The following is a 23,008-nucleotide window of genomic DNA, read 5'->3' on the forward strand; positions in this document are numbered from 1 at the left end:
AAAAAAGAAAGAAATACAGTTTTTTTTTTCTTTTTAATTCATAAGAAAGGTCTTAGCAACAGTACCCGGTAGCTCACACCTGCAGAGAGTCTGGAGTTAGCTTAGGCTACAGACTCCATTAGAAAGGGCTGGAGAGATGGCGCAGCAGTTAAGGGCATTTACTGCTCTCCCAGAGGTCCTGAGTTCAATTGCCAGCAACCACATGGTGGCTCACAACCATCTGCAGTGGGATCAGATGCCCTCACCCGGTGTGTCTGAAGACAGCTATAGTGTACTCATATACAAAAAAATGAATAATTTTTAAAAGGAAAGAAAAGAAAGATAAGCAGTCTCCTGACACATAGTTGGTGCTCAATAAAATGTTAGTTTACAATGTTTGTTTCTGGTGTGGAGAGCGCGGAGTTGGGCTGGGTTTCAGACTGACCATAGGAAACACGGACTTACTTGACCTGTACACAATCTTCCTATTACTTTTTGATGATAAGAAATGTGTAGCCCGGGGCTGGTGAGATGGCTCAGTAGTTAAGAATATTAACTGCTCTTCCAGAGGTCCTGAGTTCAAATCACAGCAACCACATGGTGGCTCACTACCATCTGTAATGGGATCCGATGCCCTCTTCTGGTGTGCATGAAGACAGCTACAGTGTACTCATACATAAAATAAATCTTTAAAAAAAAAAAAAAAAAGAAAAAAAGAAATGTGTAGCCCGCCGGGCGGTTGTGGCGCACGCCTTTAATCGCAGCACTTGGGAGGCAGAGGCAGGTGGATTTCTGAGTTCGAGGACAGCCTGGTCTACAGAGTGAGTTCCAGGACAGCCAGGGCTACACAGAGAAACCCTGTCTCGAAAAACCAAAAAAAAAAAAAAGGAAGGAAGGAAGAAATGTGTAGCCAGAAGAAGTACAGTCAAGGCCAGGATCTGACTGAGGGCTGTGAATGATGTAGAGGGATATGGGGAGGGCTGTGGGGTAGGTGCCAGCCATGGCTAAGGCACAAAGGCTAGCAAGAGTGAGCGTTAGAAGGTACTGGATACTGAGGGTATGAAAGCCATAGAGAGCCCTGAGGCTAAGCTGAGTCGATGCTCCAGACTCTGAAAGCCAAGTAAGAAAAGAGCCTTCGGCTGGCAGCGATGCAAGGGGGCCACATGGTCCTGATTCCACGGAGCAGGAAAGAGGAAGCAGAGAATACCTTCCCTGCTGCCCGGGTGTCTGCTTGTACTTTGGTTCCTCCACTGGGGTCCGGAGATACCAGTTTGGGGTCCTATTTTTTTTCTCTCTCTCTCTCTCTTCTGAATTTTCTAGGTGACAGGAGACCCTGGCGCTGTGCTGTGGTTGGAGGAGATCCGGCAGGGAGTGGCCAGAGCCAACGAGGACACAAACAAGGCTCAGAGAAGTAAGCAGCCGGGCTGGGAGGGGAGAGTGAGCTCGGCAGCGTTGCAGGATGGGGCCTCACGCCGCTGTCTTGCCTTAGCTTCTTAGTTAGCTTTCTACTTCTGGATAAGCACCATGGCTAAAGGCAACCTGGGGAGGACAGGGTTCATTCAGCGGACACTTCCATATCACAGTCCATCACTGAAGGAAATCAGGGAAGGAACACAAGACAGGAACCTGGAGGTGGAAGCCGTGGAGGGTGCTGCTCACCGGCTTGCTCCTCACGGCTTGCTCAGTTTGTTTTCTTATACACTCCAGGAGCCCCTTCCCACGGGTGGTACCATCCACAGTGTTTCCACATCAATCGTTAATCAAGAAAATGCCCCGCAGGCTTGCCCATAGGCCAGTCTGGTGGGGACAGGGTCTTGAGATTCCCTCTTCCCAGATAGATCTAGACTTGTATCAAGTTGGCACAACCAACAAACACAGGGAGGCAGGACAGAACTGGAGCAGGAGGGTGCTTTGACTCTAAGGTAGATTTCCCGGTACACAGCTTGGCAGGAGATACCTGAGTTTAGAACCCACCTCCCACAGGAGCCCTTCCCTGGCTGCTGTCTCTCCTCAGTGCAGCTGCCTGCTGCTGCTTCCATGGACAGCTGTGTCACTGGCACACTCCCTACCCTACCCCCGTCAGCCATGGTGGTTTTGTGTGTCTCCTGAGTACAGCCCCACTGGACAGGACAGGGCTCGGGAGGGACTCCAGATTGACTTCTCTCTCCTGACACCCATCAGTAGCCCTTGGTGTGGCTGCTATCAACCAAGCCGTCAAGGAGGGCAAGGCAGCCCAGACAGAGCGAGTGTTGAGGAACCCCAATGTGGCCCTCCGAGGGATAGTTCCTGACTGCGCTAAAAGCTACCAGCAGGCCCTGGAAGCCGCAGTGGCAAAGAAGCAGCGTGCTGGTAATAGCTCTGACCTCGCCTTCCTCTGTGCAGCCTGCCTCTGGCCACCTCTGAACCTTCTTAGCTCACTTGAGTTTCTACTCAGGGGACACGGCCTTCTGGGTCCAACATGACATGAAGGATGGCACCGCCTACTACTTCCATCTGCAGACCTTCCAGGGCACCTGGGAGAAACCTCCCAGCCGCCACCTGAATACCTCCCATCTCACCTGGGAAGAGATTCAGGTTGGCAGGGTTCCTGTCAGGGTTGGGGATGGTACCTGGGAAGGGGCTCCTAACCACCAGAGGACTGCTCTCTCCAGTCAGTCATCACCAAGGTCACCGCTGCCCACGACCGCCAACTGCTCTGGAAGGCCAATGTTGGCTTTGTCATCAAGCTCCAGGCCCGCCTTCGTGGCTTCCTTGTTCGCCAGAAGTTTGCTGAGTCTTCCCACATCTTCAGGACCTTGCTTCCAGCCGTCATCAGGATCCAGGTAGCCACCTTGGCTTTTCTCCATGCCTGGAAGGATCAGAATTTCTGGGTGTCCTCCTTCCTTCTCTTGCCCTGGGTGGGGTTTGGATGGTTCTTAGACCTCTGGGCAATAGTGATGAAGGCTGTGGACTCTGTAGCCAATCTACTGTGGTTTGAAGCCCAACTACCTGACCTGTTAGCCGTATGGCCTTGCAAGCTTTTCTTTCTGTTCATGCCTCAGTTTCCTCCCCCAAAAGTTGGGAATGGGAGTGTTGCTTTACAGGGTAGTAAGGAAGGATTAGTAAGCAATGCCTAGAGTTTTTGTACAGTAAAAGGAGGACATAAGTTCCAGTTACTAGCATCATTGTCACTATCCAAGGAAGCGTGAACTGATATTCAAACATCAGGAAGATGCTTTCCCTGGAGCAGGATTTATAAGGAGTGGCGTGGGCTAGGTAGAAAGGGAGTCTACCCCTCCCTGAGGGATGTTAGTGGCTAATCTGTGGTCCTCTCCAGCAGTGGGCATTCCATTCAGTTCTTCTAACCTGTGTGTGGCCCACGGAGTCTTTGGAGCTGACCAGCCTGTGATTGGAGCAGGAGAGTAGGTAGGAGGGTAGCTAGAGCACTCTGTGAGCTAGAAATAAGGAAAACCTTCCCTTGTCAGGCATGGTGTGGAGAGCCTCACAGGGATGCTGACAGTGTGAAGATCCTTTGTTTAGTAAGCCTCCTTGGTACCCAGTACCTACCAAGCATGCCCCAGTACACAGGACAAGGTTGGGAAATGGGTGTAGAACCTACAAGTGAGTAGCCGTGTCTCTCCCTTTCAAGAGCTGGAGTAAGGTTGGCATTCGGTGAGACAGGAGAAACACAAAGATTGATAGCCCTGGGGGGGCCTGAAGGGAGAAGCATGAAACTGTGGGGTGGTGTGACCCAAGCCTGCAGTAGTAAGTGAAGGCTCAGACTCTAGAGTTGGCCTCCCGGTCCTACCTCCCTCATTATGGGCTGCGCACCCTGCTCAAGCCCTTGCAGTATTCAATTGTAAGGACACTTGCTTAACGTATGAGCTGAGGAATTAGGAAGTTGCACATGTGGCAGAGGCTCTCTTAATGACACCCCCTTAGATGCTGGTATCAGCACCGGCTCAGTCATGCAGTGGCTCAGCCCGCAGTCTCGTACGATTCCAGACTAGGGTCCACATGCACATAGACAGAGGCAGCCTGCTACCATGGCCACTTGCCTCAGCTTTGAGAAAGTGAGGCAGCCTAGATGCCCTGAGACTTTACTCCGTCCATTGCTGGATCCCAGTGTTCTCAGCACTGACTAATCCAGATTGGGGGCGTGTCTTGGTCTTGTCTATATTATATGTGGGAGGCGGGGCATGGCATTCACTGGGGTCAGAGGATACCTTAATAGGGGTTAGTTCTCTCCTCCTCCGTGTGGGTCCTGGAGATTGAACTCAGGCTGTCAGGCTTGGCTAGTCACCTTTACCTACTAAGGCATCTCAGCAGCCTGTGAAGCATGTTTTAGGAGTCTGGTCGGGGCTGGCAGAGTATACAGGGACATGGTGCATCCTCTGGTGAGCAGAGCCTGGACTGGGGCATGGAACATTCTCTGGTGAAGCTGGTGAGCATTTGTGCTTTATTAATAGTTCTGAGTCCATGTCTCACATCTGAGTTTCTGGGAGGATGTATTAGGATAGGATCTTAGTCTTTCTCATAAAGCCGGCAGACCTCTGAGAACAAGGCCGGTTTCCCTTCCCCATTCTTCTGTCTTAGTTTCTGTTCTATTGCTATGAAGAAACACCATAACTTAGGTAACTTAGAAAAGGATTTACCCAGGGGCTTGCTGAGACTATAAATTTCGGAGGGTTAATCCATGATTATCAGGCGGGAAGCATGGCGGCTGGCAGGCTGGTAGGCAGGCAGGCACTGGAGTAGTAGCTGAGAATCTTACATCTGTTTCAGTTTGGAGACAGAGAGACTAGGCCTGGTGTAGGTTTTTGCAACCTCAAAGCTCAGCCCCCAGTGACATACCTCCTCCAACAAGGCCACATCTCCTGATCTCCTAAGCACTCCAACATGTGAGCCTATAGGAGGCCGTTCTCTCAGACCACCACAGCATCCTAGAGAGCCCGGAATGAAGCTGTTCCCACTGGCCTCTGGAGCTCAAGGAGATCTGCTAGAGTTCCCTCTTCTGCTTGGCAGGCTCATTGGCGGGGTTATAGACAGCGGAGGACTTACCAGGAGCGGCTGCAGTATTTTAAAGCAAACCTGGATGCTATAATCAAGGTAACTTTGATGGTTTGGGCAGTTCCTTTCTCTTGGGGGGGTCCTTAGAACACTTTTCATTCTGTCACCTCCTGTGGCCCTGTAGTTGGCTGCATTGACCAGAGCCTGAGGGTAGGTCTTAGCCTGAGGTTCTGAAAGTAGTGTCTCTTCTCTCAGATCCAGGCCTGGGCCCGAATGTGGGCAGCACGGAGGAAATACCTCAGGCATCTGCGATATTTCCAGAAGAATGTGAGTGCTGCCCGCATCATGCCCGTCTGTGCCCATAGATCAGAGCAGAGTGAATAGAAAGACAGCCACCGTGTTCCCTTGTGTTCATGCTAGGTTGACTCCGTTGTGAAGATCCAAGCATTTTTCCGAGCCAGGAAAGCCCGTGATGACTACCGGATGTTAGGTATGATGGGGAGACAGAAACCCAGGGCCAGACAGGTATCTGTGTTGCCCTTGAGGTTACACAGCAGGAAAGGTTATCTGAGGAGCATAGAGTCCTCACGTCCCGGTAGCACATAGTTTTGTCATAGACAAGGCTCCTCTGACCAGGTCCTTTCTGAGTAGGCGTGGCATATTTATTCCCCTGTGGTAGGCCCTTTCTCCCCTCCCTAAACTTCTAGCTTTGCCATTTTCCTTGGCTCATGTGCTGGCTATGAGCCCCCCCCCCACAACCCCATCCTCCTATTTTCAGCTCCCAGCCTGAGATGATGGGCATGTGCCTCCATGCCTGGCTTTTTGTATTATTGAGGTCCTTATGCATGTGTAGCAAGAACTTTCTGGTAGAGTTCATTTTCCAGCCTAGTTCCTGTCCTGCAAGTCCAGAATTCCAGCCTTGGGCGTGAACTAGCACATTGGTCTATCTCTGTGTTCACCTCCTGCTCTGGAATCCTGGAGCAAGAAGGCCCTTTCCTTTCTGTGCTTCAGGTGGGGGCCCCGGGCGGCTCACGCTTAGTCCTCCTCCCTCTGGCAGTCAGCATGGCTGCTTCCTCCCTCCCCTCCCACCCTCTCCTGCTGCTACACAGCTCTCCCTCCCCTTATCTTTCTTCCTTCCCTCCAGTCCTTAGTATTTCTGGGGGAAAGTTATTCCTCCAGTGATTCCTCCACCTCCCTCGCTCTAGCATCCACCCAGAATCAGCCACATACTGTGTGGCCTGGCGGCCTATGCATTGAGGATTCCTCCCGTCAGAGGTGGTCACTCGTCATCTCTGCAACCATTTTAATCCACTAATCCTGAGCCTAAGCCGATTCCCGTTGGCTGATCTCTGGTGTCCATGAGGTGAGGTCCTGATTCTCAGGGCTGGCTGAACCAGATCATCCTGACCACTTCTTCATGGGGCTTTAGCATCTCCACTGCAGCTGAGCAGTCCTGCTGAGGTCTAGCCTCCTACCCACAGCACCCCTCCGGCCCCTATCCCCCCTCCTCCTGCACTTCCTCACACCTTGTCTGAGTGTCCTGTGGCTATGAGAAACACCATGACCACAGGCAACATGGAGGGGAGGAAGGGGTTAACTTCATCTTTACACCTCCATGCCACAGTCTGTCACTGAAAGAAGTCTTGGTAGGAACCAAGGCAGGAAATTGTAGGAGGGGACTGAAACCGGGCCATGGAGGGGTGCTGCTTCCTGGCTTGTTCCTCTTGGCTTGCTCAGCCTGCTCTCTTATAGAACCCAGGACTGACTACCTGCCCAAGGATGGTCCTGGCCACAGTAGACTAGGCCCTTCCATATCAGTCACTAATCAAGAAAATGCCCAACAGCCTTCCCTACCGTGATGGAGGCATTTTCTCAGCTGAGGCTCTGTCTCAGATGATTCTAACTTGTATCAAGTTTACAGAAAGCAGAGACACCATAGTGGGCCATACTCCAGGCACACTGCTTCCCCAGCTTCTGACATCTGCTGCTGTCCTTTCCCACTCCCCTGCGGACAGTAGGTGGGACTGCACAGCCTCTGGCAAGGTTTCTTTCCTCTGTTGTAGGAATAAGGCTCACTTTTGTTGCCCCAAGATCCCTCCTGTTGGCCCCTCTCACAGCAACAGCCGTGCAGTGTCCGGCAGTGGCTTATTTGTCTAGATTCCTTTCTAGCCACATCCTAGATTCATTCAGCCTCCAATTATGACTGTTTCTTTCATTGCTAACTGGGGGTAACCTAGGCTATGTCACCTACCCCTCTCTGCCTTTGGAAGCTCATCTAGATGCTATGGTATTGGACCCATTGAGAGTTTCTTAGGTTGTTTTTGTTTTGTTTTTGTGTTTAACCACTTAGATTTGGGGTAGAGAGATGGCACAGTGATTAAGAGCACTGGCTGCTCTTCCAGAGGACCCAGTTACTATCCAAGCACCCATACATGATAGCCCACAACACTCTGTAACTCCAGTCCCAAGGGCTCTGATGGCTTCTTCTGGACTTTGTTTGAATAGTGCACAAACACATCCAGGCAAAACACTCCCACACATGAGATGGTCCTGGTAGCACCTGCTTGTAAGCTAGCTCTTATAAAGCAGAGCAGGAGGATCCTGAGTTCAAGGCTAGCTGGGGCTGCCTAACAGGACTCCCACAGGAGTACCACATCAGCAATAAACCATGAGGAGCCCTGCCTGTCTCACAGTGAACACCGCAGTGTCGTCTTGTTCCACGAGGCTTAATTCAGAGACGACTTTTTAAGGTTTTCTTGTTGGGTTTTGTTTGTTTGTTGTTGTTGTTGTTATTTGGTTTTGTTTTTTTTCTCTTCATTATAAAGTTGACCACCTTACCTCATATCACATAAGTGCCACATGCAGCGGGCAGGGCTGTGTGGCAGATGACAAGTGGGGGCATGAGAGACACGTCAGCCCAGCAGGAAGGGAACAGGTGGAATAGAACCAAGGTGCCTTTGGAGAGCATCAAGAAGGGTTGTGGTCCTGGTTTGGTGGGAAAAGTCACTGGAGAGGCCAACATGGGTTGGTACATGAGGGGCAGAGAACAGCTCTGATATCCCTAAGCGAGAGACAAAGCTCGCTCGTGGGTAGACCTGGCAGTTAGAAGAGGCCTGGTGTTGGGCACAGGGGATCGTCATGGAGTGGGCACTGGCAGAGATGCTGCAGGCAGATGATACCTGCCTAACCAATGTCTCCCCTCCTGCCAGTGCACGCACGCCACCCTCCCCTCTGTGTGGTCCGAAAATTCGCTCACCTCTTGAACCAGAGTCAGGAGGACTTCTCGGCTGAAGCAGAGCTGCTAAAGCTCCAGGAAGAAGTGGTTAGGAAGATCCGCTCCAATCAGCAGCTGGAGCAGGACCTCAACCTCATGGATATCAAGATTGGCCTGCTGGTTAAGAACCGGATCACTCTGCAAGTGAGATGCCGCGAGCCACCCCTCCTCCAGTCCTGCTGCCCCTGAGAGGGAGCCCTGCCCCTTCAACCAGTTATTCTGTTCTTTTCAGATGTGTGTAGGTTACTGCCTGGCTCAGGTCCCTGTGCCTATGGTCCTCTGCCCTTGGTTAGCCGTTGGATGTGTGTAGTGTAGGATAAAGAACCCTGCGGGTAGAATGTGAATGGCTAGCTCTGCCGAGTCCTAGTACAGAAGCTGTGGGTGATCAGTTAACCTCGAAGTCTGTCTCCCCTTTAGCTTGCTGGAATAAGGAGTTGATATCTTCCCTGGCAGAATGCAGAGACAGATACGAAAGCACCTTTAACTTACATTCAGATGTGGAGTAGCAGGCTAATGATGCTGTCATATCTTCCTCCACAAGACTGTATATTAATAAGAATAAGAGAAAAAAAGCATGAGTAGGCACAGGGCCTCTGCCTGGCCGCCTAGAGCTCTGAAGACCCACCTGTGAAAGCAGAGGTGCCAAGTGGAGTTGTGGGCAGTAGGAAGGGGCTTTCTTTCTGCTCACAAGTCCTGTCTGTCCCAGACACTGAGTCTGGACCATGTGTTTCGTGCTTGGTACCAGTCCAGCCTTGTTGGTCCCCCCACCCCCACCCCCATCCAGGAGGTAGTCTCCCACTGCAAGAAGCTGACCAAGAAGAATAAGGAGCAGCTGTCGGACATGATGATCCTGGACAGACAGAAGGGATTAAAGTCACTGAGCAGAGAGAAACGGCAGAAGCTGGAAGCCTACCAGCACCTCTTCTACCTGTTGCAGGTGAGCCAAGAGCTCTTCCCAGGAGGAGCCCTGGGGGTGTGGGGGAGGACAGTACAGTGGTGAGTGCTTGCTTGGCACACACAACACTAAAAAAACCGAAGCAGTTAAAAAACTCTAGCAGCCTCCATCACCTCCTGAGCTTGAGGCCTTCTCTTTGCCTCACGCCCTGCCCCAATGCCCTGTTTCCCAGAGAGCCTTCCTCTCCCCATTTGTGTGGAATATTTATTTCCAGTGCCCTGAGAAAGTGATACTTTCTCCACATCAGGAAAACCTTTGTAACTCATCTGATTGCTAATTCTCCAAGAACATTCCCAGCCCACTGTCTCCCCAATCATTCACAGACTCAGCCCATCTATTTGGCCAAGCTGATCTTTCAGATGCCCCAGAACAAAACCACCAAGTTCATGGAAGGTGTGATTTTCAGTCTGTACAACTATGCCTCCAACCGCCGAGAGGCCTACCTTCTGCTCCAGCTGTTCAAGACAGCACTCCAGGAGGAAATCAAGTACGCTCTCCTGAGTGTGGGGAACAGGGAAAGCGGGTCAGAGGTGGCAGCTATTGTTGTACATGCCTAGAATGGTATCAGGAAGCCATTCTCCTTTGGCCTATAGGAAGTATGTAAGACTCTGCCACAGTACAGTGCAGGTTGCAGACTGACCTGTTAGCAGGAAGGATGACACCCAGACAGCGGAACCATTCTTAGGGTGGGCATTGAAGTTGGGTTGAACAGGCAAAACTCTGGAAAAAGGAAGGCAGCTATGTTCTCGTTAAAGGCATGAGGCCAGTGACCTATTGCACCACAGGTCAAAGGTGGAACAGCCCCAGGATGTGGTGACAGGCAACCCAACAGTGGTGAGACTGGTGGTGAGGTTCTACCGCAATGGGCGGGGACAGAGCGCTCTGCAGGAGATCCTTGGCAAGGTCATCCAGGATGTGCTAGAAGACAGGTCAGTCAGCATCCACACAGATCCTGTCCAGATCTATAAGAGCTGGATCAACCAGGTGGAGGCCCAGACTGGACAGCGCAGGTGAGCCAGCAGGATGGGAGGGCGTGCTTTGATCTGTGGGGAAGCCTGGGTGTATTTGAAGGTGACATACAAAAGGAGAGCTGATGCCCAGCCTACAAGAGATTCGGGCCCTGACTTTCTCTGTTACCATGGCTGGCAAAGATGAGTCTGATAGGAGCACCTGGTACCTGCTTTTGAGTCTGGCAGGCATTTCTCCCTGCTCTTTTCCAGCTGCTCTGTAGCACCTGAGTCCTCCCTCCTCACTGTGCATCCTCATGCTGCAGTCCTCCCTCCTCCCTCCTCACTGTATCCTCACTGCTGCAGTCCTCCCTCCTCACTGTGCATCCTCACTGCTGCAGTCCTCTCTCCTCCCTCCCTGTTGTATATTCTCACTACTACAGTCCTCCCTCCTCACTGTGTATCCTCACTGCTGCAGTCCTCCCTCCTCACTGTGTATCCTCATGCTTCAGTCCTCCCTCCTCCCTCCTCACTGTGTATCCTCATGCTGCAGTCCTCCCTCCTCACTATGTATCCTCACTGCTGCAGTTCTTCCTCAGTGCTCCCTTTTTCTCTGACTCTTCCTCATGGTATGGTCTAGAGTCTATCTGTAGAATACCATATAGAAGAATTGATGGGAAAACCCAGAAGGGAGGCAACAGAAGGGGACACCAGCTTTACCACATCTCTCTGCCCACAGCCATCTCCCCTATGACGTCACCCCTGAGCAGGCTCTGAGCCACTCTGAAGTACAGAGACGATTAGACATCTCCCTGCGCAATCTCCTCACCATGACTGAGAAGTTCTTTGTTGCCATCAGTTCATCTGTGGACCACATTCCGTATGTGTCACCACCTCCCCAGAGCCAGCCTAGGTTGGCCGGGGAGGGCAGCACAGTGGCGGTCTGAGAGATGTGTTGAAGTCCTTGCCAGCGAACTGAGCTGGGATACTGCATGTGGGTCTGTGTGGCTGTGACAATGTCACTGGTCAAAGGGAAATCCAAATAACAGATACACTTTTGTCTGAGAACAACTGGAGAAAAGATAGGCCTCTCTGGCCCACAGAGTCTAAAAGATTAGTATTTCAAACTGATAAAGAACTTTACAGTTACAGTTCTCCCTCCTGTGCTTTCTCTTTTCTTTGTTTTTGAGACAGGGTCTCTCTACATAACCCTGGCTGTCCTGGAACTTGCAATATAGACCAGGTTGGCCTCGAACTCACAGAGACTCACCTGCTTCTGCCTCCCGAGTGCTGGGTATCACTACATCTGGCCCCTTTGAAGAATTTTTTTTTATTATTTATTATATATGAATACACTGTAGCTGTCTTCAGACACACCAGAAGAGGGCATCAGATCTCATTACAGATGGTTGTGAGCCACCATGTGGTTGCTGGGATTTGAACTCAGGACCTCTGGAAGTGCAGTCAGTGCTCTTAACCACTGAGCCATCTCTCCAGCCCTGAAGAATTTTTTTTAATGTGATGATGTTTTGCCTGTATGTCTGTGCACCGTGTGTGTACCTGGTGCCTTCAGAAGCCAGAAGAGGGTGACGGATCCCCTGAAATTAGAGTTAGTGGTGATTGTGAGCCACCATGTGGGTGATGGGAATCTTTCTCTAGAAGAACAGCCAGTGTTCTTAACCACTGATCCATCTCTCTAGCCGCCAGTTCTCTTCTTAAAAATTGGCCTGGAGGTAGATGCAGGGTGGTCAGAGCTGTAAACAAACCTTACACTTCCAAGTTTGGGTCCAGCCTAGGCTACATGAGACCTTGTCTCAAAACAAACAAAAATCATTCAATAATGTTTTGTTGAAAAGTATTTGAAGCTGGGTGTGGTGGTGGAGGCTTTTAATCCCAGTACTCAGGAGGCAGAGACAGAAGGATTTCTGTGAGTTTGAGGCCAGCCTGGTCTACGAAGTGAGTTCCAGGACAGCTAAGGCTACATAGAGAAACCCTGTCTTTTGGGGGACAGAAAAGAGGAGAAACAGCTAGTATAGTCTAGATCATTCAGCCACAGGGCTTGGTTCTTAGCGCTGGGGACGGCAGCAAGGAGCACCAGAAAGTGGAGGACTGCCGCAGGGAACACTAGAAGGTGGAATGTGTGTGGGCTCAGCTCTAGAGTGGCTGAGAGTAGAGAGGAGAGGCTGCCAGTCTCTGATACCTTAAGTCTGGGACAGGAAGAGCCACAGCATCCCTGTTTTGTTCCTAAGGTATGGGATGCGGTATATGGCCAAAGTCCTGAAAACAACCCTGGAGAAGAAGTTCCCCAATGCCACGGAGAGGGACATCTATAAGGCAAGTGTTGTGTCTCTTCTGCCACCTCCAAGACCCTCCTTTGTCCGATTTAGCCAATGCTCCCCAAACAGACTGGATAACAGACAATATTATAAGTATCCAAAGAAAGAAATGGGCCCCATCCTGTACATTGAGCCTGGCCCACTAGTGGGGAATGTGGACCTGTGGCTGTCAAGGTGGCTTCCGGACCTTTCTGGAATTTCTCCTCTGCACTCAGGTGGTTGGGAACCTCCTGTACTACCGCTTCCTGAACCCAGCTGTGGTAGCTCCTGATGCCTTCGACATTGTAGCCATGGCAGCAGGCAGCGCCCTGGCCGCCCCACAGCGCCACGCTCTAGGAGCCGTGGCTCAGCTCCTACAGCACGCAGCTGCTGGCAAGATCTTCTCCGGGGAGAGCCGGCACCTTCGAGTCCTGAATGACTACCTGGAGGACTTGCATCTCAAGTTCAGGTCTTGTCACCCTCTTCCTCCCTGGACCTCTCTCTCCACTTCCCATGGTTCACTCTCCCCTCTACTCTCTAGAGTCTGAAGAAGAAAAGGCCAGAAGCACAGGGTATATCAGAGGTCTTGGAGGGCAGCAGTAAGCCTCCCAGGGGACAGAGAAGAGCTCCAGTGAGCTAACTTGGGTGGCACGCTGAGAGCAGACCAGCAGGGCAGGGGCCAAGACTACCATCAGAACTGACCTGACATGGACGGTGGCCATCCAACTGGTGAGCGTATTGGCCTAGCTCACTCTGGCATGACCTCTCTCTGGGACAGGAAGTTCATCTGCAGAGCCTGTCGGGTACCAGAGCCCGAGGAGCGTTTCGCCATAGATGAGTACTCAGACATGGTAGCTGTGGCCAAACCCATGGTATACATCACTGTAGGGGAGCTGCTCAGCACACACAGGGTAAGGGTCAGCACTGGAGGGCTAGGCTGGAAGTCCACACTGAATCCTGACCCTCCCCCCCCCCCCCCAGCCAAGCCTGGCTCAGCCCTGCACCTCCTTCCTACTCTCATCCACAGCTCTTGCTGGAGCACCAAGACCAGCTGGCCCCAAGTCACCAAGACCCACTGCACCAGCTCCTAGAGGACCTTGGGGAGCCACCCACCGTCGCTGACCTCATCGGTATGTGCCTTTTTGGCTTCTGGAGCCTTCAGGGGTGGTTGTTATTGCCCTCTATTGTTCTGTATGACTGAGGTACACAGACTCACAGCCTCAGGGCCAGTGCACAGGTGTTGATGGTAAAAGAGGCCAAGCTATGGCCCCACAATCATACAGAAGAGATATGAGGGGAAATCCACTAGGTCTGGTCCAGGTGTCTAGCTCTGGAATGAGAGGGGTTTGGCATGCAGTGGAGAGGCAGGGTCAGTGAGATGCTACCAACACCTCTAAACTCCAAGGCCCAGCCGGCATCCAGATTGAGATCATACAGAGGCCCAGTGATAGTAACCCAGTCCATGGGTGTCAAGGCTGAGGGTATGGTATGGTCCCCTGGGAGGGTGTGGGAGGGCTTCCTCAAAGGTATACAGAAGAACACCTCTACTGTGACCCCATCATTGTGTGCCTGTCCCACTCAACCCTCACCCCATCACAGGGGACAACATAGCCACAGATGGGCATGTGGATCTGAGTGGGCTCGAAGTGTCCCTGACACTCACCAACAAGTTCGAAGGGCTGGAGACAGATGCTGATCACAACAGCAATCAAAGCCTGCTTCTGAGGTGAGTGTGGCAGCTCTCCCAAGTAGCCAGGCTGCCTATACAGTGGCCCCACGCAGAGAGGGCTATCATCCATCCTCGTTGCTGCCCCTCCCCCACACCTGTTCTTCAAAAAGTTCTCCCTGCAGCCTAGCTCAGAATAGCAAGCTCAGCCTTTCCTTGGAGTCATGGCTGAAGGCACCGGGAGCCTGGAGCAGCGGGCGCTTGCAGATCCTGCTCTGGCTTGTTTCCTTTTGGAGATGGGACCTCCTGTGTGTGTCCATGCATGATTAGGGAAGCACATGTCAGGGCACACGTATGGAGGTCAGGACAGCCTTGTGCACTCAGTCCATCTTTACATGAGTTTGGGGCGTGGAACTGAGACTGTCAGGCTGGCACAGACAGCCACTTACAACCCAGGCCAGGAACTCAGTTCACACTTCTCAGTCAGGATGGAGCACAGGGGATTGGGCTGGTCATCCGCACCCTCTGCTCATTCACAGGCTGTCAACAAGAGTTGGAGACACAAGCAGAAAGCTCCCCAGAGGGAGGGCTCAGACACGGGGCTGGCTGTCAGGAGGAAGTCAATACTTGGGCTAAGGATCAGAGGAGGCAAGTTTAGAGGAGAGTATTCTCAGGACATCACCTCCCCTGGGCCCTCTCTCTCTTTTCATCCTGGACATCCCTAACAGTCCAGACCTGGGGCAGGATCCATTTATCCTTAGCTCTTTGGCCCACCCTGTCCAGACTTTCCTGGTCCTCACCCTGCCCTTCCCTACAGCACCAAACAGATGCTGGCTGACCTCATCCAGTTCCACCCTGGGGACTCCCTGGAAGAGATCCTGACCTCCTCGGCTCCCAGGGAGCATGTGAGTAGCCAGGACAGTCCTTAACAGCTAAGTCTTTGACTCCACCTCACTCTTAGTCTGCCACAGAGGCCAGTGGACACAGAGAGGACCAAGCCTGAACTTGATGTCACAGGTCACAAGCTGAAGGAGCAGCCTAAGCAGTGCGCTCGTTCTCTCCCCTCTCTCTCTCTCTCTCTCTCTCTCTCTCTCTCCTCTATCTTCTCTCCCCTCTCCTCCTCTCTCCTCCTCTCTCTCTCCTCTCTCCTCCTCTCTCTCCCCTCTCTCTGCCCCTGCTCACTACACGGTGCAGGGGTTAGGATAGTGCTGAGGGGCAGTCTGGTCTGATGACCACATAAGGGAATTAATTGCTCTGGAATTGGAGACTGTTAGAGGGTTCGGAGGCAAGAAAGGATGCCAGGTGGACTTGCTGTTGGGGTTGGAGTAGGGGCAAAGCCAGTAGTTAGTTCCCTGAGTAAAGGGGTAATGGCAGGCCAGTTCCACCTACACTTCTATGCCCACAGAGCGCCATGCTGGGTTGGCTGTTAGCAGCCAGTGTCTCCTTGCTCTGTACCGATCCTTTGGGCCACCTGTTATCTGTAAGGCTCTTCTATGTCACTGCCCCCACCCCCACCCACCCCCCAGGATCTAGGCTGGGAAGGTAGGAATGTGCATAGGGCTCCCAAGCTCTGGGGTTTGTCCTGTTTTGAAGTAGGATGGTAGGGCCTAGGACCCCTTCAGCATCTCTGCTGCCCTCCCAGGAAGAGGCCCATCATCGGTTGATGTGTTGGCGCAAAGCCTGTGACAGCCAGAAACCAGAGCCGCTTCTACGACACCACTCACTGATGGCACATACTCTCCTGTCACTGGCAGAGAAGCAGCAACGTGTCCTGCGGAACCTGCGTCGGCTACAGGGCCTGGGGCTGGTCAGGACTGGTGACTGCTACCAGGGACTCGTAGACGAGTTGGCCAAGGTGATAACCTAAGCCAGGGCTACATGTGGCTGTTGCAAAGCCACTGTGCTGGCATTCCAAAGGCAGACTTCTCTCCAGTGGGTGCCATCCAAACTGCCCCCAACTTGAGGAAGGCCCTTTTTTTTTTTTAAATTTTATTTATTATGTATACAGTGTTCTATACTGTATGTATGCCTGTATGGCAGAAGAGGGCACCAGATTCTCATCACAGATGGTTGTGAGCCACCATGTGGTTGCTGGGAATTGAACTCAGGACCTCCGGAAGAGCAGTTAGTGCTCTTAACCCCTGAGCCATCTCTCTAGCCCTAGCCCCTTCCAGGGTTCTTTTTAAAGGAAAGGTCCTAAGACTAAGCAGACAGATTTCCTCCCAGCTCTCTTCCCCTGGGACATGGTAACCTGGAGAGAGGCTCTGAGTTCGTGCCTGGGTGGTTAGGTGTGTGTGTGCAGTCTGCTTGGATTGTCTCCTAGGTGAACAGTTTTCCAGATGGCCATGTCCCAGTGCTGGGAATGGAACTTATATGCTAAGCAGACATTCTATCCCAAGCCACTCCTGCCCCAGGGCCTCTTCCTATTTCTCTTACATGTCCCCACAGTAAGCCTTGTGAGGGGTTCTAGGATCCTCACTCTCTCGCTTCCTCATTCCCACCTGCAGGACATCTGCAACCAGCGCAGGCACCGGCAGCGGCGGAAGGCAGAGATGCTGAGACTCCGGGCCACACTGCAGGGCCTAGACGCAAAAACCATCTTCTATGAGGAACAGGGTGACTACTACAACCAGTACATCCAGGCCTGCCTTGACCACCTGGCCCCTAACCCCAGGTAGGTGCTGTAACCCAACCCTAACCTCTTGGTTCCCACCCCACCACTCCTCATCCACCTTTGCCCTGCCATCTCCCAACTTTAGCTAGGAATTTACCCTAGTGCGGTACTGCCTTCTCCTAACTCTGGTGTCTGTGGTTCCTATATCACTTCCCACAGCAGGGAGGCTCCTTGGAGCCTGGTGTCTCCCTGCCAGCCACCAAGAGCCAACAGCCAGTGTTGAAAGTTTGTCTCTGGGGCTTTCTCCTAAACAGGAGTTCTGGGAAGGGGAAGAAGCAGCCATCTCTTCGTTACACAGCCGCCCAGCTCCTGGAAAAGGGCGTCTTGGTGGAAATTGAAGATCTCCCTGTCTCTCAGTATGTGTCTTTGGGGGACAGAATGTCAGACTCTTCCTGTCTCCAGGGAGGGACAAGGCTGGGATGAATGAAGCTTTGATGGGAACACTGTGTTGGAAGGAAGAAGGAACTTGTAAAAGAGGAGGTGGGGAGATGGGGCATCTTCAAGCAGAGCGGAGGGCAGTGCACATGGGCCTGCTGTCTTAAGGATGCTGGGGAAGCTGCTGGCTGAGGCAGGAACAGCTTGGCAGGGCCAAGCAAGTAACAAAAGATTAAACAGAAAGAAGTCAAACTAGGGGAAGAGAGAGCAGGCCCTGGCACTGGAGCAAAGGAGAAGCCTGGCTCAGTGGCAAAGTACTGACCCAGTGAGCAGCAGAGGAGTGGGGGTGGGGCTCTGAAAATAGGAGCCCTGTGCTGTTGACTCTTATCCCTCACAGCTTCAGAAACGTCATCTTTGACATCACTCCTGGAGATGAGGCAGGAAAGTTTGCCATCAATGCCAAGTTCCTGGGTGTAGACATGGAGAAGTTTCAGCTGCACTACCAAGTAAGGTCATTAATTATAGCACCTGCTAGAGCCAAACCCATGAGAGCAGGTCTGTAATCCAAGCACCAAGGAGGCTGAGGCAGGAGGATCAAAACTTCAAGGCCCAGGGCTGGCAGTGGCTTGGCTCATGACACCACTTACTGAAAAAGCCTTTGACTTGAGTGTTGATCCCTGATGCCACCCGCATGGTGGAGGGAGAGAAATGACTCCTGTAGGTTGTCCCCTGCCCTCTCCACACATGTACTGTGGTATGCATGACCATGTGTATATATACACGCACAGATAAAGCTGGACATGATGGCACACATCTTTAATTCTGTACTGAGAGGCAGAGTCAGGTGTGTTCCCACCATACTGATGGCTCTCTCAGAGGTCCTGAGTTCAATTCCCAGCAACCACATGGTGGTTCACAACCATCTGTAATGGGATCCGATGACCTCTTCTGGTGTGTCTGAAAACAGCTACAATGTACTCACATACATAAAATAAATACATAGCTCTTGGGGGGAGGACTACAGATAGATACAGCTCAGTGGTTAAAATATTTGTTTAGCATGTGTGGAGCCACAGGAAAACAAGATACACCCCTGGGCTTTAGGTTCAGTTCCCTGCACTGCCTTGTTTAATCTCTGAGCCACTCCACAGCGTTTACCTGTTCTATAGTCTCTGAGGCTAAGGTTAAGGAAACTGACCTCACTCCTAGCTAGTGTTTGGGGAAACGGTGATTTTGTTTTGATTTGAAACAAGGTCTCCTGACACCGAGGATGGCCATCACTCTCGGGGGGTGACCTTGAATTATGATTATCTTGCCTCCATCCAAATGCTGAGATCGTGGGGTGCGCTGCCACAGCTGATCTAACGGTCCCTGAGCTTCACGAGGTTTAGACAAGTACTATTCCAGCTGAGCTACACACCCAAGCCCATATTTTTTTTTTTTTTTTTGGTTTTTCGAGACAGGGTTTCTCTTGTGTAGTTCTGGCTGTCCTGGAACTCACTTTGTAGACCAGGCTGGCCTCGAACTCAGAAATCCGCCTGTCTCTGCCTCCCAAGTGCTGGGATTAAAGGCGTGCGCCACCACCGCCCGGCCCAAGCCCATATTTTTAAAGTATTATTTTTTACATGGGTTCTAGGGATCCAACTCAGGTCCCTGATCAGCAGTTTGCCAGCTGAACTATATCCCAGCCCTGTTTTCTGTTGTGGGCTTGATTCAGAGCTGTGATTTTTCAGTACAGATTCTCTGCTGTTTGCCTTGAGTAAGAAACCTGGTTTCAAGTCCTGGCTCCACTTGGCTTGACATTTGCTCAAATCACTGGGCCTGTTTTTCTCATTTGCAAAGTGGGCTTTGAACACCCTGCTTCAATGGCCAGTGCTCTTGGCAGCTGTAAGGCTGTGTGACATTAGTATTTCATAGACTGGCTGGGCCACTCCCAGAAGCTCTTAAATCCCCCTCCCTGTCTCTTCCCTCCTAGGACCTCCTGCAGCTGCAGTATGAGGGTGTGGCTGTCATGAAACTCTTTAACAAAGCCAAAGTCAACGTCAATCTCCTCATCTTCCTGCTCAACAAGAAGTTCCTTCGGAAGTGACGGAGGCCTCTCAGCAGACTGTGCTTCTCCATTAACCAGCTCTGCTCCCTACAGACCAGAGCTCAGGCCACAATGCTTGCCCTCCTGCCTAAGAGGAATTGTCTTACTTGGCTGAAGTGGGCCATGCTTCCCAGTCCAGCTGGGTGGCTTTTACCACATCCCTGTGAACCAGGAACCTGCTACTGCTTTCGTGTGGTCACCACAGTGTCTGCCAGTACTTCTAGCACTGCCCAGCCACCTATCTCCCTTCCTTTCCACAGCCTTCCCAAGCCGGGGCCAGGCTGTCTGCCCCAACTACCCTTCATAAGCCATGGGAGTCACTGTCCCCTACAGCCCAGGTCCCTCTGTGCTGTGCCCCCAGCAACCCCTCATCACGTCCCAGCATTGACTTGAGTGCAGCATTTGCTGATGTCCATGACAGCTAAATGCACACCTCAGATCTCCTTTCTCCATTTGTGGTGTTTCTTATGTGGGTCCTTGGGGTATTTATTCTAGCCTGATTGTTGTGTGGCCTTAATCATGGTTTTAATTCTCACTTCCTGAACTCGTCCCCCCATTGGAACTCCTGCACAGTCCATTGTTGCCCCTTACAGTCGAGTGTCTCGGTTGGAGCAGGGAGGCTCCCGGGCCCCAGCTGAATAACTCCTTATCTCAGCTCACTGCAGGACAAAAGCAGTCTTGCCATCTCATCTCCTCAGAGCTGACTTCCAGATGGTTCCCATAGATCTGCAGGGTGGCCTTGGCCACTCTCTGTCCACCCCACATCTTCATCTTCCTGCCTTGCTGCCCTCTAGACTTCGTATTAATAAAATGTTATTTCCTATGTTAACCCCTTGTGTTGTTCCTATAGTACAGCCCTTAGGCTCTGGGGTGCAGCTTCTGAGAACTTGGGGATATATCCCTTAGGCAGCCTTCTACCCGCCATGAGCACAGGCCCACTATGTCTGCCCAGGCTTGTGCAAGTAGAGGATGTAGCATCTCTCTTTCCACCACGGAGGACAGAGAGGAGGAAGGCATGCTTAGGTTTTATTGAGTTAATCGGCCACTCTGATGGCTCAGGCTGAGAAGAGACCAGTCCAGGCTCCTTCCCCACATTGTACACCGCTCCTGTCTGGCCCGTGCTTAAGCTGGGACATACTTCATGAACCAGAGGTTCTTATGTCCCCTTTCCATGGAGAAAGTTTCTCTGCTTTCAGGAATCTCCCAGGGCCTGTGGGGGATGGGACAATGGACATCTGCCTGACGCTTGAACTCGGCAGCATCTATTGGGCACCCACATTTTCCTGGCACAGCCTGCCTGCCTCTGCTCCATTCCATTCTGTCACCCAGGATCTGTGTTGTCATATTCAATCTCACTCAAAGCCTCCTCCCCATTAATATGTCACAGTAAAAACTTCCAAGTGCTGCCTTGTTCTGAGTGACGGTGAAATATACCAGGACCCTAGTCTCTGCATGTTCAGTTGTTGGCACATTAAAAATCTCACACCAAGTAGCTCTGACTCTGTCCTGCTGCAGGACCACACACCCCACCCCCACAAATACATACCAGTCACAAGCTCAGTCACATGTACCACACAGAAATGTCATAATAGCTAAGCCGTAAAGAGCACCACAGGATTCCATCACCGTCTCCTTCCATCCCTCCCTGGATGCACTCCCCCTCTTGCTAACAGTCCCCAATAAGCTCGAGCTAATTGACTTGGGCCTGACTTCCAAGGCCCAGTTTGACATACAGAGCCTTTGCGGGTGAGAGTATCAGAATACAAAGTGCCAGCCAGCAGAAAAAGTATTCTAATCCAGGCATGATGGCATACACCTGTCATCTCAGCACAGGACAGTAGAGGCAGTATATTCAAGACCAGCCTTACTACTCTCCACAGTCAAGGCTAGCTTGGGTAAATGAGACCCCATTTCAGACAAAACAAAAAATACCCCAGGGGCTAAGGATATATCACTTAGTGCCTCTGTGGTCTGGTGATTGTCTAGTATGCCCAAGTTCTTAGGCTGACTCCCTGCAAGGGAAATGTGGGTGACTTCAGTAGACAGTAATAAGAAAAACCCAAAATTCATACTTTTAGAAAAGAATGGAATTGAGCCCTAAACCCCTGTCACACACCATATGCAAATGCTGATTTTTTTAAAAAAAGAATTATTTATTTAATGTATATGAGTATAGAGACACACCAGAAAGGGCATCAGACCCCTTTCTGATGGTTATGAGCCATCATATGGTTGTTGGGAATTGAACTCAGGACCCCTGGAAGAGCAGTCAGTGCTCTTAACCACTGAGCCATCTCCAGCTCCTCAACCCCCAGTTGTCTTAATTTTAATCTTTACTTGTGTCCTTTTTTTTTTTTGAGAACCATCTCTCTAGCCTGCAAATGCTTTTTTTTTTTTTTTGAGACAGAGTCTCACTACATAGTACAGGCTGTCCTTGAACTTGTGATCTCCCTGTCTTAGCCTCCCCAGTGTTGGAAAAAAATTCAGTGTGATTCACAAAATCTAAACGAAAAAACATAACTATAGAACTCTTAGAAGAAAACAACCAGGGCCAGAGCTCAGCTAGTAGGGAGCCTGTCTGGCAAGCACAATGCTCTGGGTTTGATTCCCAGCACTGCATAAAACCAGATGTGGAGGTGTACACCTGTAACCCCAGCATCTGAAGGCACAGGAACCAAAAGTTCGTGTTTGAGGCTAGCCTGGTCTACAGCACAAGCTCTAGGACAACAGCCAGAACTACACAGGAAAACCCTGTCTGGAAAGACATATGTTTTAAATGAGATGGTTCAGGGGTAAAATGCACTAGCTGCTCTTCTAGAGGACCTGGGTTCAGTTCCCAGCACGTAGGTGGTGGCTTACAACCGTTGGTAGCTCCAGTTCCAAGAGAGCTGGTTGGTACTCTACTCTGGGCTGCACAGACCCCAGACACATAAATACATGCAGGCAAAACACTTAAACAATTAAATAAAAACAAACCTTTAAAAAAGAGTATTGAAAACTCATATCCACACAAAAGTCTTTCATAAGCGTTCATGTCAGCATTGTTTGTAAAAGCTCCAAATATCCACCAACTGATACCTGGATATAAACTCAGGGAGAGCTGTCCACACGGTGGGTAGTAGCCATCAAAAGCAGCAGGGTTTTGAAGTAGAGACAAAACTTGATGACACACAAATCCGGTCAGCCTGGACAGCCATGTGTCAGATCTCCCATCCGAAACACCCATGGCAGACAGAACCATGACACCAAAAGAAAGTCAAAGACAAGTCACTGGGAAGGAAAGGACCTAGAGTGCAGGAAATGATGAAAATATTTTATAGGGTTGGCCACAGTGATGCAAGCCTGAAGTCTCACCAGTACTGAAGACTGAGGCAGGAGGAAGAGAAGAGCACCCTAAGTTACTCAGTGTCTGTCTCAGGGACCGTGCAGGACTGCAGCTCAATGGTTCAGTGAGAGCACCAGCCTGACATGGTGCTACATTTGACTCATCACTGAGGGAAAATGTGTGTGTATATGTCTATTTTTCTGTAATTGGATAGTGATAATGGCTCATAAATATAACGAAAACCACTCAACTGTGCATTTTAAAGGGCTGAATATTATGGTATACTAATTATATTTCAATAAACTTTTGTTTTTGTTGTTTTTCTTGGTTTAAAAAAATTGACTGGGTGGTGGCACATTCCTTTAGTCCCAGCACTTGGGAGGCAGAGGCAGGTGGATCTCTGTAAGTTCAAAGCCAGTC

The 23,008-nt window shown here is 51.1% G+C and overlaps 1 protein-coding gene across 1 annotated transcript in view; it reads left to right on the forward strand.

Moving 5' to 3' along the window:
* Positions 1-19,263, forward strand: part of Iqgap3 (IQ motif containing GTPase activating protein 3) — a 39,264-nt gene extending 20,001 nt beyond the window's left edge. Inside the window, exons 16-38 of the mRNA XM_028753275.1 lie at positions 1,300-1,390; positions 2,161-2,328; positions 2,414-2,553; positions 2,631-2,801; positions 4,984-5,067; positions 5,224-5,295; positions 5,389-5,458; positions 8,178-8,386; positions 9,027-9,179; positions 9,521-9,684; positions 9,983-10,207; positions 10,884-11,024; positions 12,394-12,478; positions 12,696-12,928; positions 13,238-13,370; positions 13,487-13,589; positions 14,059-14,185; positions 14,943-15,030; positions 15,768-15,980; positions 16,633-16,799; positions 17,054-17,155; positions 17,572-17,680; positions 19,150-19,263. Of these exons, the coding sequence (XP_028609108.1) occupies positions 1,300-1,390; positions 2,161-2,328; positions 2,414-2,553; positions 2,631-2,801; positions 4,984-5,067; positions 5,224-5,295; positions 5,389-5,458; positions 8,178-8,386; positions 9,027-9,179; positions 9,521-9,684; positions 9,983-10,207; positions 10,884-11,024; positions 12,394-12,478; positions 12,696-12,928; positions 13,238-13,370; positions 13,487-13,589; positions 14,059-14,185; positions 14,943-15,030; positions 15,768-15,980; positions 16,633-16,799; positions 17,054-17,155; positions 17,572-17,680; positions 19,150-19,263 (3,162 nt within the window). The remainder of the gene's footprint in view (positions 1-1,299; positions 1,391-2,160; positions 2,329-2,413; positions 2,554-2,630; positions 2,802-4,983; positions 5,068-5,223; positions 5,296-5,388; positions 5,459-8,177; positions 8,387-9,026; positions 9,180-9,520; positions 9,685-9,982; positions 10,208-10,883; positions 11,025-12,393; positions 12,479-12,695; positions 12,929-13,237; positions 13,371-13,486; positions 13,590-14,058; positions 14,186-14,942; positions 15,031-15,767; positions 15,981-16,632; positions 16,800-17,053; positions 17,156-17,571; positions 17,681-19,149) is intronic.
* Positions 19,264-23,008: the final 3,745 nt, after the last annotated feature.

Source organism: Grammomys surdaster, unplaced genomic scaffold (assembly GCF_004785775.1).
Source record: "Grammomys surdaster isolate TR1022 unplaced genomic scaffold, NIH_TR_1.0 125946, whole genome shotgun sequence".
NCBI lineage: Eukaryota > Metazoa > Chordata > Mammalia > Rodentia > Muridae > Grammomys > Grammomys surdaster.